The 16,000-nt window shown below is 38.0% G+C and overlaps 1 protein-coding gene across 8 annotated transcripts in view; it reads left to right on the top strand.

Moving 5' to 3' along the window:
- Positions 1–16,000, top strand: part of NEBL (nebulette) — a 380,402-nt gene that overhangs the window by 274,106 nt on the left and 90,296 nt on the right. For 6 of the 8 annotated variants that reach the window (NM_001191413.2, XM_059892603.1, XM_025000589.2 and 3 more), the window contains 2 exons: positions 3,609–3,719; positions 15,097–15,198. The exons of the other annotated variants lie outside the window; for them this stretch is intronic. In NM_001191413.2, the coding sequence (NP_001178342.1) occupies positions 3,609–3,719; positions 15,097–15,198 (213 nt within the window). The remainder of the gene's footprint in view (positions 1–3,608; positions 3,720–15,096; positions 15,199–16,000) is intronic. 8 annotated transcript variants of the gene reach the window in all.

The raw sequence follows: 16,000 nt of genomic DNA, 5'->3' as shown, positions 1-16,000 counted from the left end.
ATTAGAATATGTGTCCAAATAGTATCAGATTTGTGGCAACCTGAATTAGAATATGAGGCATATTCTAAAATGTAAGCATGTTCCAGTTTCTAGTGAAAACTATCCTAAACTTTTGATATTGGGACAAATTATTATCTTCAAATCAATCTGCAAACGCTTATATTGAGATTGAAGTGACAAGGTTAATGCTCCTTATAGAAAATGACTGATACATAGAAATCCCTTTAAAAAAAGAGAGACAGATGTGGAGATTTTAGGAGGACATATTGTTAGATAACTCTCACTAAAAATTTTACAAAGATCACAAATAAAAGTTCTGGAAATGGATGGACTGTGCCACTAAGTGGTGAGACCCTTCTCACAGGGGCTGTCTCACGCTGAGGCTAAATAATCCCTTATCATAGAAGTGATACAGGCTGCTCAGGCATCTGAATGGCGAAGATATATGAGAGCTTATGTTTATATCTACAGTGGCCACACGGTCCTGTTTCCGGAGCTTCAGGGTTGCCTGTGCTACGGGATTGGCTTCCCTGATAGCTCAGTTGGAAAAGAATCTGCCTGCAATGCAGGAGACCCTGGTTCGATTCCTGGGTCAGGAAGATCCTCTGGAGAAGGGATAGGCTACCCACTCCAGTATTCTTGGGCTTCCCTTGTGGCTCAGCTGGTAAGAATCCGCCTGCAATGGGGGAGACCTGGGTTCGATCCCTGGGTTGGGAGGATCCCCTGGAGAAGGGAAAGGTGACCTACTCCAGTATTCTGGCCTGGAGAATTCCATGGACTATATAGTCCATGGGGTCGCAAAAAACTGTACATGACTGAGCCACTTTCACTTCAGTACCTGTATAGTAGTTATGAAATATACTGCAAATCAGAAATATAATACATCTTTTATATGTAGAGATGAGATATAAACATATAAGATGAAATATATAAGATAAATGTATATATTCCTTGTGTAAACATATTTACATATAGTTTACATAAGACTACTGCAAGTATCTTCCCCTAGTTAGGTGTCTAGGGCCATAGCAACCTTAACTCACGAGGTATGAAGAACACAGTGTTAACCTGGGGAAATGCTACACAATAATGACACATCCTACGAAATCAAATTTATTAGAAAATTGATTAGCTCAACATACGTTTCCATTAGCTATTTTAAGGCTGAAAATTAATATGATAAATTAAAGTTCAGCTGCTTCCAATTTGATGTAATCTTAATTCTAAAGTGGTGCTTAGTAGCAGCTATAAATGAAATGACTATTTTAATGCAGTGAGTAGAAAATTACATAGCCTTTTTAAGAAAGAGTGCTCTTTAAAATTGTGCTTGATGACTCACTACTTCTATGATAACCCACAAAATGATCAGCTGCATTGGTTATGTTTATAATGTCACAAGTACCACAGTTAAAAACACAGAATCAACCCGGCATCCAGCAGAAAGGAGATAGGCATATGCTAGTTCTTTTTACTTAGAGCAGATCTCATAAAAGTTGTTCCTTGGCTTAAGAGACTTGGCCACCCATTAAACTCCTCCCGCCACCAAGTTGTAGAATGTAATGGAACTGGGATGATGCACTTTCTCAGCCTGAATGGAGGTTCTTAATGGGTTTCTGTTTAACATAATTAATTGGTGAAAATTTTAAAGATATGTTCATCAAAATTAGATTTCCCGATGGATTAAATCAGTGAACAGATTCTAGCAAGATGAATTATCCCTGGAATAACATGTGGTGCTATATGGGAGGTTTAATAATCATATGTAGGAACAGAGCTAAGCAGGAGTGAACAAGACTTAGGGGCATTCATTGACAGAAATCTCAACATAGTAATCAAAAGGAAATTGGCATGATCTATGGATGTATTAACAGCATATAGCACATTAGAGATGATAACCTAGAGTAAATTGAAGAATTCTAATTAGGACCAGTCAGGCCATATCTGGTATATTTTGGACACCTTACCAAAGAGGTGGAACAGTTGGAATTTGTACTTTTGAGAGTGTGTAGAGTATATAGCGGAGAAGGCAATGGCACCCCACTCCAGTACTCTTGCCTGGAAAATCCCATGGACGGAGGAGGCTGGTAGGCTGCAGTCTATGGGGTTGCTAAAAGTCGGACACGACTGAGCAACTTCACTTTCACTTTTCGCTTTCATGCATTGGAGAAGGAAATGGCGACCCACTCTAGTCTTCTTGCCTGGAGAATCCCAGGGACGGGGGAGCCTGGTGGGCTGCCGTCTATGGGGTCGCACAGAGTCGGACGTGACTGAAGCGACTTAGCAGCAGCAGCAGCAGCAGCAGCAGAGTATACAGGGGTTTAGTGCCTAAATCTGCACAGATAGTCTGGGAGTGGAAATCCCTGAGACCTGGGTTCCCACATTTACAGTTCTGTCCTGTGAGCTAGAATCCTCCTGTATGGCCAAACAGTTGCATTGCTGGGGAGATAGATTTGAGTTTCATTAAAGGAGGAACTTTGTGTTAGAACCTTCAAAATTTAGAAACTGTGATGCCTGGGTTGAGTTCTCTTTCACTGGAAGTTAAAAAAAAAAAAAAAAAACCTGGGTGGGGAAGTCAGAAAAGAGATTTGAACTTGGACAGTTGTACTGAGCACTAACCACACACATTTTGCACCAAGTAATTCCAATTCCATTTAACATCTTATCATTAAACTTTTAACATATATTTTAATTTAAAAGTAATTCATTAATTTATTCTTGTTTTATTCTCATTCCTTTATTCACTTATTTATTAATTTATTCACTCACTGAGCCAATGTTTATTGCAGTTTATGTCAAGCACTATTCTGGGTTATAAGGATTTAGTGAATTAGTTGCATTCTAGTAAGAGAAGACAGAAAATAAGTAATTTTATAAAAATGAAAGCTTGTAATTTAAACTTATGAAGGAAATAAACAGGATAATATAGGAATAGACTACCTGGAAGGGGATAATTTGCTTTCTTAGAGATCTTCAATTTTTAACTCTGTTTTTGAGTTTGGTTATTTCTACTTCTGACTATTCTCATGTCTTCTCTCCAAACAGGTGTGGGGCAGATTTAATGTGGTAGTGATGGGTGGCATTGCAAAGGTGCTTATTTCTCTAACAGAGGACAAGGCTTGACATATATGAGACTTGCATTATATTTTCTCCCAAAGGTTAGGGCTTTTAATAAGGTTTATTTAATATTATAGTTGTGCCTCCATAAAATTAAAACAGTCAATTAAAAAATGAACAATTCACTTTTAAATATCCAAGTGTTTCCCCAGTTTTGTTATTTACTTTCCCAGGATTTAAACCTTGAACATATATTACCCTAAAACTTCTTGGTTGTAGAAAGATTTCCCAAAACTGTAGATGAGATTTAAGCTAGAGGAATACAAGTAGGGATTTTAGCATGTGGACAAAAACTTTTGAAATAAGTTACTCAGAGTTGGAATTAGTCTAAACAGAAGCACAAAGATTAAAGTATTGTGTATATTATTTCGTTATAAAGGCTTAGGCAAATTTGACCAAATACTACGTAAAATCCTAGCAAAATACTGAAATTTAACGGGTAAGAAATTTCATACACCTCCAAATGAAACTAAAATGATTTGTTTTTTCTTCAGATTGCCTACAGGCAGAAGCATGATGCGGCCAAAGGAGTCTCAGATTATGCCCACATGAAGGAGCCGCCTGAGATCAAACATGCCATGGAGGTCAATAAGCACCAGAGTAATGTAAGCAAGCTATTCCTCATGATTTTCTGGAAAATTGTAGTTAACTCACATCAGGGCTAGTGGATAAGTTGTTGAAGTTTAAATGTTACAACATTCCTGTTCAAAAAGGACTTTAAATCTTTTTTTTAATCTTTATCTCTCCATGTCCATTCAGAAAGCACATCTGAATTATTCTCTCAATGGTTATTAGAACCTTGTAGAATGCCTTTAAAATGTCACATACTTCTTGCAGACCTGGAAATCGGGTTTCCAACAGCCTTTCCTATAGCTTCCTTGTCATGATGGCGATGCTCCCGTGGTTTCCAGTCTAGAACTGCAGAAGAACTGGGATGCTAGGGAGACTAAACCCCACTACAATTTCTTTTGGAATGCGTGTGGGGGCAGACGGTCACAAGACCCAAGAGGAGCAGGAAGACAATAGATGCCTGATGGCCAGCTTAGAAGCAGAAGCCCAGAGAGAGGAAACAAGCCTGTAGCAAACATATTTCTTCTTTGGCTATAAGGTAGCTAGTACATCAATGCTTTCATGTGTTTACTTAGCTAGCACTACTGTCTTGGGGGCCTAGAAGAATATTTTTTCCTGAAATTGCAGTGGAAGCTTATTTGTCTCCTTATCATGAATTCCTTGCTTTCTAGAAGGAAAGTAGGCGCTGTTTGTCAGGTTCTTTATGGGTTAGAATCAGTTAAGATAAAGTGTTTGCCTTTGTTGGGTCAGGAAGCTCCCTTTTCTTTGCAAAGTACCTGAAGCATCTTTGTCATTTCACACAAGCTCTGCCCCATCACTTAGTTTTTTTCTGAATTGTGCCTCCAGAGCCCCAGCTGTGCAGCATCTCTTTGTAGGATGGCAACAGTCATCTGATACTAAATTGCAGTAGGTCAATGCTTAAGTAAGAACTGAGTGAGGTTTTACATTTTAATTCAAATGTATAAACATATGCCAATACCAAAAGTGCTTTTCTAAGATGGTTTAAGATTGATAAGAGATGAAGAAGCTACATGTCTGTAATTACCAGCAAGGCCATTTTATCAGGAGGCTTTATAAGAACTTCTGCTTACACAATGACTATCACAGCCATAATAACAACCACTTAGTGAGCACTGCCGTGCACGAGGAACTGGGCCAAGACTTTGATCATTTTCAGTTCTCACAGAATCCACGTACGGATTCCCGTTTTGTAGATGAAGAAAATGAGACTGAAGAATCAAACTCCCCAGTCCACTCTTCCTGTTATAATCTGCTGCCTCCCTCTTAAAGGTCACTCTATGGTTATTGTGTCAAGATTTTAAATGAAATTTTTAAAATATAGGTAAAATAGGTTATCATTAGATTTCTCAATGGATCCAGTGCTCTTGTGGGAGAGAAAAGCTGAGACCATGAGCCTCCACTGTTTTGAGCTGAAGAAACTTTGAATTTCTGTAAATGGTGTGGGTTAGAGGGTGGTCATGGTGGTCTGGGGAGGTGGCTGCCGTTTTACAGACCCTCAGGAGACACTATCTAACTCTATAATGCAATGAAATTCAAATACAGAAGTTCCTTATCATGGAGCTGAGGTTATTATTGTAACTCTGCCTTTTCTTTTAAAAGGTCTTTGATTGAGGGATTGAGGGAATAGAGTAGAAAGCCCCTTTCTCCTCCATTCAGCACTGTGTACTTATGGGAGAAGGATGTGTTTACCTACACTCCTCTGCCTGCTCGGCTCAACCTTTACATGCAAAGTTTGTACATATAATAGGATTTAGAAAGTGTTTAAGACTGTTTACTCAGATTTAAAGTGAGAATGATATTTGTATTCTACCTGTGATGTAGTTGATATTCCCCTAGAGTCAAGTCACTTAGAATAATACATTTGTTGTCCCTACGATATGAAATTTAATTGTGGGTCTTGAAAAACACAGGAAAGCAAGAATGTCTCTTGGTTAAGTAGGTGAGGCCACAGCATCTCCATGAAATACAAAACTGTGTCTCCCATAAGGCTTCAGTAAAATGAAATGCATTTGTAGAGAGTTTAACTAACAGAATTACCTTTTCATAATGTGAAATGTCTCTTTGCACTATATTAATGACTTACTAATTTAAAACAAAATGTGTTGTCACATGTGTATCTGATTTTCCTAGAAACAATACATGTCAGCATCTTGGCTTTTCTTTTTATATTTCCACCAAAATCAAGTCAACTTTCTGATGTCTGTTAGAGAACCAAGAAACTGGGACAATTACAGTTCAAAGCTTTTAATTCGTACCTCCATTCTGGTCAGACTTTTTATTAGAACATTGATCAATGGGCCAGATGGAATCATTTTTCTTTCAGAAGCTGACTGTCCTTTATACCTTTGGAGATGTGAATAAGGAGGCTGGGAAGAGATTCTTTGTGACTAGCCGACTAAATTTCCACCTCGGAATAACTGAGAGTTCCAAGGTGAAGAGTATTCTGGGGGCAGTGGTCTTTTCTTTCACCCCCAAGTTCAATGATCATGAAACAGGAAAGAATAATTTCTCATAATATCCTCCACTGTCACATAGGTCAGAAAAGGAGTTGGGAGTCAGGCCAGGGATAAAAGGCTTCTTTTGACACATGTTGCCTGGATAACCTTGGACAAGTTACACGTATCTCCAAATCTGTTTCTTTTTTTTTTTTTCATATGTAAAATTGGGGTAATGAAATCTACCTCAGAGAGCTCTTGCAAGTGATAAATTAGATATGAGATGTAAAGAGCTCTGTTGAAGATCCAGTTCAGAAAATACTAGTTCTGTTTGGTCCTCCTTCAGTTTTAAAGAGTGATTTAAGAGTTTAGGGTGATATCATTGTTAATTCAAAACAATGAAACGAGGTTAGATTTCTAAGAAGGTCAAATCAATACAAAATTTATGTTAAGAAGCATTTAGGTCAGAAGGGCATATTCATAAGTTTCCTGAACCCATTTAACCACCTATCTTGTTGATACTGTTATCAAAAAATGATTAAAAACACCTCATCTGACTTATTTTTTTTTTTTGTATCTTCAGGGATGTACCCCTGCCAAATTTTTCTAATGTAATTAAAGAAACTGGAGATATTCTATCCTGTTACTTTCCCCTAAAGATGGGTTTGAAATGAAAACCTCAGTAACGTTATTAGTTTTCATCAATCTTATCAGAGGCATGAAGAGCAGTACTTCTAAAGTTAAGTTAAACAAATTCTAGCTGCCATTTTAAGTTTTATAAATAATGTGATCTGTGTAGATTTGTGATGAAATTAGAGTGGTAAGCTTTCCCAAAATACCATATTGGTAATCAATTCAATGTGTATTAGAAAGAGGTATTCATCAGGGGAAACCAAGACATAATGCTCTTTCCAAGAATGATATATGTACTTTCTTAACGTTAATAAAAACTTATCAGTAGACAAAATTTCTATTCCATCAGAAAGAAAACAATCTCAAGGATAAGTAAATCACTAAAAAAATTGGAAAAATATTTATTATCCTGTAATTCCTGATGTGACTTAAGAAACAGTGCTTTTAGAATTTAGTATTAAAATAGGTATATTAGGTTTTGTTCATTTCTAAGTACAAAAAAGATCTTCACAACCCAGATAATCACGATGGTGTGAATACTCATCTAGGGCCAGACATCCTGGAATGTGAAGTCAAGTGGGCCTTAGGAAGCATCACTATGAACAAAGCTAGTGGAGGTGATGGAATTCCAGTTGAGCTATTTCAAATCCTGAAAGATGATGCTGTGAAAGTGCTGCACTCAATATGCCAGCAAATTTGGAAAACTCAGCAGTGGCCACAGGACTGGAAAAAGTCAGTTTCATTCCAATCCCAAAGAAAGGCAATGCCAAAGAATGCTCAAACTACCGCACAATTGCACTCATCTCACACACTAGTAAAGTAATGCTTAAAATTCTCCAAGCCAGGCTTCAGCAATACGTGAACCGTGAACTTCCAGATGTTCAAGCTGGTTTTAGAAAAGGCAGAGGAACCAGAGATCAAATTGCCAACATCCACTGGATCATGGAAAAAGGAAGAGAGTTCCAGAAAAACATCTCTTTCTGCTTTATTGACTATGCCAAAGCCTTTGACTGTGTGGATCACAGTAAACTGTGGAAAATTCTTCAAGAGATGGAAATACCAGACCACCTGACCTGCCTGCTGAGAAACCTGTATACATGTCAAGAAGAAACAGTTAGAACTGGACATGGAACAACAGACTGGTTCCAAATAGGAAAAGGAGTACGTCAAGGCTGTATATTGTCACCCTGCTTATTTAACTTATATGCAGAGTACATCATGAGAAAGGCTGGGCTGGAAGAAGCACAAGCTGGAATCAAGATTGCCAGAGTAAATATCAATAACCTCAGATATGCAGATGACACCACCCTTATGACAGAAAGTGATGAAGAACTAAAGAGCCTCTTGATGAAAGTGAAAGAGGAGAGTGAAAAAGTTGGCTTAAAGCTCAACATTCAGAAAATGAAGATCATGGCATCTGATCCCATCACTTCATGGCAAATAGATGGGGAAACAGTGGACACAGTGACAGAGTTTATTTTTGGGGGCTCCAAAATCACTGCAGATGGTGATTGCAGCCATGAAATTAAAAGATGCTTACTCCTTGGAAGGAAAGTTATGACCAACCTAGACAGCATATTAAAAAGTAGAGACATTACTATGCCAACTAAGGTCCATCTGGTCAAGGCTATGGTTTTTCCAGTGGTCATGTATGGATGTGAGAGTTGGACTATGAAGAAGGCTGAGTGCTGAAGAATTGATGCTTTTGAATGGTGGTGTGTTGGAGAAGACTCTCGAGAGTCCCTTGGACTGCAAGGAGATCCAACCAGTCCATCCTAAAGGAGATCAGTCCTGGGTGTTCATTGGAGGGACTGATAGTAAAGCTGAAACTCCAATACTTTGGCCACCTGATGCGGAGAGCTGACTCATTTGAAAAGACCCTGATGCTGGGAAAGATTGAGGGCAGGAGGAGAAGGAGACGACAGAGGATGAGATGACTGGATGGCATCACTGACTCGATGGACGTGAGTCTGAGTGAACGCCGGGAGTTGGTGATGAACAAGGAGGCCTGGCGTGCTGCGGTTCATGGGGTCGCAAAGAGTCAGACACGACTGAGTGACTGAACTGAACTGAAGGCAGAATAGTTAATAATATCTATTCTGCTTTCTTCATAAGATTGTGGTGGTGATAAAATTAATCATAAACATGGAAATTTTTATCATCTCTAAAATGCTTTTATCAACAATGATAATACTGCAAATAATGATAAAGCTCCATCATTTAGAAAATTGAAAAAAATGTGTTTTCTGATGAATATCAGATCCTCTGTTTACTTATATTTCAGAGACTTATATTTTCTTTTAAAAATAATGTTTAGGACTTAATTATTTAATAGTCTTTTACATGCAACATACCTAAACAGAAATAAGCCTTATTAAGATATAATTTCCAGTCCATGTGCCTACTTAATGACCTTGGAGAGCTTCTCTAATGTGAAAGTTTACGACAAAAGAATTTCTTGAGGATGACTAAACTGGTGTTTTGAGATTATGACTAAATACAGACCATACTATTCACTTCTATCCTACAAACCTATCCTATCCAGCAGTTTCTTCTCACCAAGAATCGTTTTAACTTTCACCAGAGTAGTAAAGGGAATGAATAAGTTTGGGGCCAGTTGGTTCTGATTTCTTTTACTCTATCTGCTCACATTGCCCTTGGCTCCACAGGTGTCTGTCTGTGGCTTCCATGCTGCCTGCCATCCCTCAGTTCTTCACATCTCCAAGTAATTACATTTCACTAAGGATCATCATGGTGGAGGTTTGGCTTTTTTCTAGTTTATGAAGTCACCTATTGAAGAATCTCAGATCACTGTTGTCAAAACATGAAAAGCTTGCTGCAGAGTCACTGGGAGTCCTTTGCTCAGTGCTCAGTCTGGCTGTACATGGATAATAAAGGCATCCAGTTCACTTCATTTTCAATATCTAATTTAAAGTTTCTCTTATTGGCCAAGTCCAACCAAGAATGGTACAAAAAAGAAGATTCTTCTGGATAACTAGTTCCAGCCTTGGGAGGGAGTGTTGATGGAGCTGAGTTGAGGACAGGCTGGCACAATAATGGTGGGGTGAAGATTTACTAAATTCATGTGTTTAAAGTGTGCAGAACTACAGTACCTGGCACATACCCTGCATGAATGTAAGGAACATGCAAAAGATATGGCCTGATGAAACAAAAGTAGAAAGATTATTAGGGGGGAATAAACCGAGATTAAAAGACAATAAAATGAGATGAAAATGCAAGCTGAGAGTGAAAGTGAACATGGTAATATAAGGAAGAAATTCCATGACAGATTTCGATAGAATTAAAATTTTTAAAAATTTAACTATAATTTATTTATCAATATTGTATTAGCTTCAGGTGATAGAATTAAAATCTCTATTGGAGGCAATAAAGAATAGATTTGACATTGCAGAGAAACATATGAAATGGAGGCTACATTTAGAGTTTGTAGATTCAGTAACAGAAATCCATCTCATGTTAGCTCAAGTGAAAAATGAGAATTTATTGGTTTGCGTAAAGCTACCTTCAGGCATAACTGGCTCCAGAGGCTCCACAGTGTCACGAGGACCCCCTTCTTTCCGTATCTCTTGGCTCTTCTTCCTTCTCCATGACTTCATTTGCAGATCAAATCTGTCTAGTTGGTCTCAAGGCTGGTATTTCCAAAACTAAATCATCTTCACTGTGGCCAATCCCAGAGGAAAGGATAGCAGTTATTTCTCCCCCAGCCTCAGATCCATCAACGACTCTGACCTTGCTTGTTTATGTGTCTGCTCTCTATTTAATCATAATTTCCAAAGGGTTGGAGTATCTGATTGGATAGCCTGTCACGTGGCCACTCCTGTCACCAGAAAGGAAGGCTACTTCTGATCGCCTCACCAAATCACATGGAGGGAGCAAGGGAGGGGCAGTTTCCAAATAAAAAGTACCTGGAAGATTTTTGGGTTTCCCAGTGGTAATGAATTCGCCTGCAATGCAGGAGATGAGGGTTTGATTCCTTAGGCAGAAAGGTCCCCTGGAGAAGGAACTGGTAACCCACTCCAGGATTCTTGCCTGGGGAAGTTCCATGGACTGAGGAGACCAGTGGGCTACAGCCCATGCAGTCACAAAGTGTTGGACATGACTTAGTGACTAAAACAACAACAAAAGGTGGATTAAAAAAAAAAAAATAACACATGTCCACTACAAAGGGACAAAGGAGTAATTTAGGAAAATGATACAGATTCATGGAAATGGGCAAAGAAGTAAATTCACTGAGGGAAAAAAAAAGGCAAGAAAGAGAGATCAAGCACATAAAGTAATAATTCTAAGTGCTCCTGAGGAAGAAACCATAGTTGGTCTTTTTGAAAAGATTACATACTGCCAAAATATGTAGCAGTTTATTTTGAGTACAAAATAAATGTATAAATGTGATATTGTCATAATTGTTGTGTTTTAACCTGTATAGGACCTATAGACGATAAGGATGAAACTTCATTGAAAGCTATAATAAGAAATTTAAAGAAATGGAGAAATATACATTTTCCTCCTGGGAACAGACTAAAATATTGTTGAGATATAGTTTTCCCTAAAATCATTTGGTTGGTTAGTGCAGTGTTCATTAAAAGTCCATTTGTTTCCTTTGTGGAACTTATTAAAATTAGTCTAATGTTCATTAGTGAGAATAACTAGCTTAAATTAAGAAAAAATTTGAAATAGAAGAGTAATAAAGGCAACTTGGGTTTAATGAATATAAATCCTTATGAGTCATTCATTTAAGAAACGTGTGAGTGAGGCAGTGAATGTGAAGTCCTTAATATGTACCTGGTACCTAATAAACAGGGCTTCCCTGTGGCTCAGCTGGTAAAGAATCTGCCTGCAATGCGGGAGACCTGGGTTCCATCCCCGGGTTGGGGAGATCCCTTGGAGAAGGGAAAGGCTATCCATTCCAGATTTCTGGCCTGGAGAATTCTATGGACTGTGTAGACCAGGGGGTCACAAAGAGTCAGACATGACTGAGCGACTTTCACTCACTCACATCATAAACTGCCTAAAATGACTTCTTCTTTCTCCTCCTCCTCTCCTCTTCTTCCCATCTTCTTCCTCTTCCCTCTTTGCCCCTTCCCCTTTCATTGCTCCTCCCTCTGCCATGTTTTTCATTCTCTCTTGTCCTCTGAGGACATGATAGGGAACAAAACATTAAGTAAAACGAGGTAAAATAAATCATGGGCCCTCAGGCCTGCACCTGTCCTGGGTTGATGACTTTTAGGAACCCCTATCTTTCTTCTTATTCAAAGCAGTTTTATATAGAACACCCTCTTGCCATGAGAAGACTGCTGGAGAATTCAGTGAGCATTTAAGGTTTGATTATTCAGAAAACGCTGCATTTAGTTTGGGATTATTCAGAATATATATATACACACATATGAATATATATACACATATATATTCTATATAAAATATATGTATATACATATATATTTTATATAAAACTGAATATATATATATTCTGATATACACACACAAACACACACACACATATTCTGCTGCATAACAGCTTTATTCTTTCCTGGTTCGGATGGGCTGAAGAAGGGAGAAAATACATTGTGCAGACGTTTGAGAAATGTCAGATGAGTTTCCCTCAGCCCTTAGTCACAGGTGAGGTGGAGGAAGGTGAGTAGTCTGCTCAGGCCACATTGTCTCTATACCACCCGTGTTCAGACATCCTTGCAGGGAGCACAGAGCAGGAGCCTGTGGCTCTGTGTGCCTCAGCATCAGCCCCTGTTCCTGGGGAGTATCCCCAAGCCTGATATCCTGGGAGATCTGTAGTGACCAGGCCCCTGGGCTTTTCTCCTGTGTGGCTCCATGGTATCCGCTAGTTTGAATGTGCAGCTCATGTCAATCTTAATATTTGTTTTGAGTCACATATGCCGGCCTCTAATTTGCAATTTACATGGATGATGGGGCCCCATTCATTGCCCCAGTCCTGCCGCCTTTGTGCTGTTCACCTCTCTCCACGCAGTCATTAGGCTGAACAGCATATAATTAGGAAACCCATGGAAAGCATAGATATCTGAGAGGTTGCAGCTCTTTTCAAAAAGTAAGGGTTTCCATTTTTACACTCATTCTTTTGTAAACAAAAAGACATTCCCTGCTATGGCTTTCATCTGAATGTAGTAACTTAGAAACAGTCTTGTAGGTGGGTAGTAATTGTGGTTTGTTTTCACCTGAGAGTCCGTTTTTGTTTACACAGCTTGTGTTTAACTCTGGGCAGCCTGAGGTTGATTGGCCATCATTTGTAGATGAGTGTGTTGCTTTTTGAAACCAATCAAAATTGGCTTATTTTAAATCCCTGAAGATTTTAAATTTACCCAACCAAATAACTCAGTTTTCAGCTTATATCTTTTGCTACCTGTGCGCACAAAACTGACTTAAAATTGCTTGCTAAGCCTTTGAAAATAGAAGCAGTGAAGAAAACAGATGTTCTTGCCAAAATTATGCTAATTATATTTAAGCTGTGTTCACTTGTCAGACAGGTTCATGATTATAAACATAGTCGATGGCGAAGCCAATGCAAGATCTTAAATAGAAGTGTATATACATGCTTCATTGAAATAAAATAATATAATGCATTAGGGAGCCTATGAAAGTATTAACACATTATCATTCCTTATACTTGATATTATTGTTTAAAGAAGTAAAAAAGTACATTTTTTTTAACACTGTAGGATTGAAAGGACGATAACAAGATACATTACTATTATCTAGAACACTGATTTTTAGTGGTCAACTGGGGAATTCATTAAAATGCAGATTTTTGGGCCCCATTTAGCAAAATTATATTACAGAGGATTAAGGATGGACCTCAGGAATCTAAATTTTTAATAAGTACTCTAGACGATGCTACTGCAGAAAGTTTGCAGGCAACATTAGAAGACTTATTTTGAGGAATTTCCTAGAGGTCCAGTGGTTAAGACTCCATGCTTCCACTGCAGGAGGGTTCATTCCCTGGTCAGGGAGCCAAGACCCAGCAAACTGTGTGATGCAGCCAAAAATTAACAAAAAAAAAAAAGAATTATGTTTTGGGAAATTTGTGGGAATTCCTTAGGACTCCAAGCTTTTACTGCCAAAGGAGCGGGTTCAATCCCTGGTCTGGGAACCAAGATCCCAAGATCCCACAAGCTGCACAGTGCAGCCAAAAGAAAAGAGAAAAGAAAAAGAAACACCTGTTTTGTACAAATGCAATTAATTGTGCATTCTTTATAAATGTTCAGTTGTACATTTCTGTGTTCTACCTTTTATGTCTTGAAAAAGTGAAGACAGATTTTGAAAATGACCATTACTACATGCTTTGCATTATAAATGTAATAAAATCTAATGTAATGGACAAGTTGACCAGCCCACCCACTGGTGAATTTGCCAAATAGAGCTTCATCTTTTCAGTTCATGACTGGTCTCAGGAAATAGAGAAGCAGGTAGACAGGGAGATGTTGCCCATTAGGGGTTGTATGAGTTGGCTTCTGGTCTCTCCTCCCATCTGTCAGTCAAGTTATTCTGAATGACAACTGTTACCTGAAGGATATTTGGCAACGTTTGTATATTTCTCTTTAAATCTCTGTTTTCTATACTTTGGTTTGATTGTATCTAATGTGCATTCAGAAGACAGCTATTTCTTTCTTTCTTTCTTTTTTTTGATGGCTATTTCTTAATGTGAATCCTTTTGTTATTGGAGGATCAAGTCATTGCAATGATGTTTACTGGAATAAAACTATTAGCACCCATCACTAGGCCTCCCAGATAGGGGCATTTGAAGAGTCCAATCGGGAAAGGAAGAGAAAAGTGTGGTTGGGAGTGTGCAAGGCAGAGTTCCAGAGTTTCACATACCCTCACCCCAGGAAATGACTTTCTGTATTTGTGTACTGGGGCTTATCCTGTATCCACTGGGACTCAAGACTGTGTGATCAACAAGTTAATGACTTTGATTGAGGACACTCTATATGTGATCATGCCTATATACATTTATCCATAATGACATGCTTATAAGGGTAGCGTATGTAAAATCCTATAAGCTTGGTTTTGTGCTATGGTCTTGGAATTATATTTTTTATGTTGTATGAATTCAGTTCATATACAATAATGTCAATGAGCCATTGGTATAGTAAAAAGAGAATATAGTTATCCAAATAAATGTTGCACATAATAAAAATTTTTTAAAAGTTATGATCAGTGACTTTCTTAGATGATTGTGGTGAGGATAAATTATATTAGGGACATTAAAGCTAGCAGCTGTATGACATTACTCATTTCCTTTTTCTTTTTTTTCGATCCAAACTGTCTCTTCCATCAGATTTTTTATAGAAAAGATGTACAGGACACCCACATGTATAATGCAGAGCTTGACAGACCAGACATCAAGATGGCGACACAGATCTCCAAGATCATAAGCGATGTAATCTCTCTTTCTTATTTTGAGCAGAATTGATTTCTTATTTTGGTGGAAGACAAAGCATGGCTTTGGTAGTTGGGTGGTTAATTTAATTAGTGAAATTTATCAATCTGAATTAATGACATCTCAATTTTTTATCTGAATTATCTCTTTGTGTAAATTATTTGGATATGTGCAGAAATTGATCAAACTTGACTTGACTATGGCTTGTGTTGTAATACTTAAAAAAAAAAAAAATACCACTCAGGCCTAAGATAACATTCACGTGTTTCAGCCTGAGAGTCAAGTTTGTCATTCATCTGGTTCCATAATTATCTGTCATCTTGTCCCAAAGAACTTCACTTTGGCCTTTTTTTTCCGTCTTGTTGCTGTTAATTTTGCGGGTTCTTGTTAGTCAGCATTTACCCATGCACATTTCCTGTGCATCGTGGCTGTTTTTCTCTTCCCTAAGACATCCGTCTCGGCAGATACCATTTTACTTAAACATATCTTACATTCTGGTTAAAAAATGATGACTTAACTTGAACCAAATGATTAAGTAGCATAGGCTGTATTCATCTTAAAAAATCAATAATTATTTACTAAATTCAGCTGCATGTTAACCAGATGGGGTTAGATCAGTTACTAAGACTAAACATAAAAGACATATGTATGCAGAATGCAGGGTCTTAATTATCTAGAAATTCCTCCTGGATATAATAAACATAATGATGATGATGACTGGATTCACAGACTCAAGCTTAGTAATTATTTTACTACAAAAAAACATTGTTTTTATAAAATCAGTTTCTTCTTAGCAGTCAGC

This window comes from Bos taurus, chromosome 13 (assembly GCF_002263795.3).
Source record: "Bos taurus isolate L1 Dominette 01449 registration number 42190680 breed Hereford chromosome 13, ARS-UCD2.0, whole genome shotgun sequence".
In the NCBI taxonomy this organism is placed as follows: domain Eukaryota; kingdom Metazoa; phylum Chordata; class Mammalia; order Artiodactyla; family Bovidae; genus Bos; species Bos taurus.
This window is presented reverse-complemented; position numbering and strand designations above follow the sequence as displayed.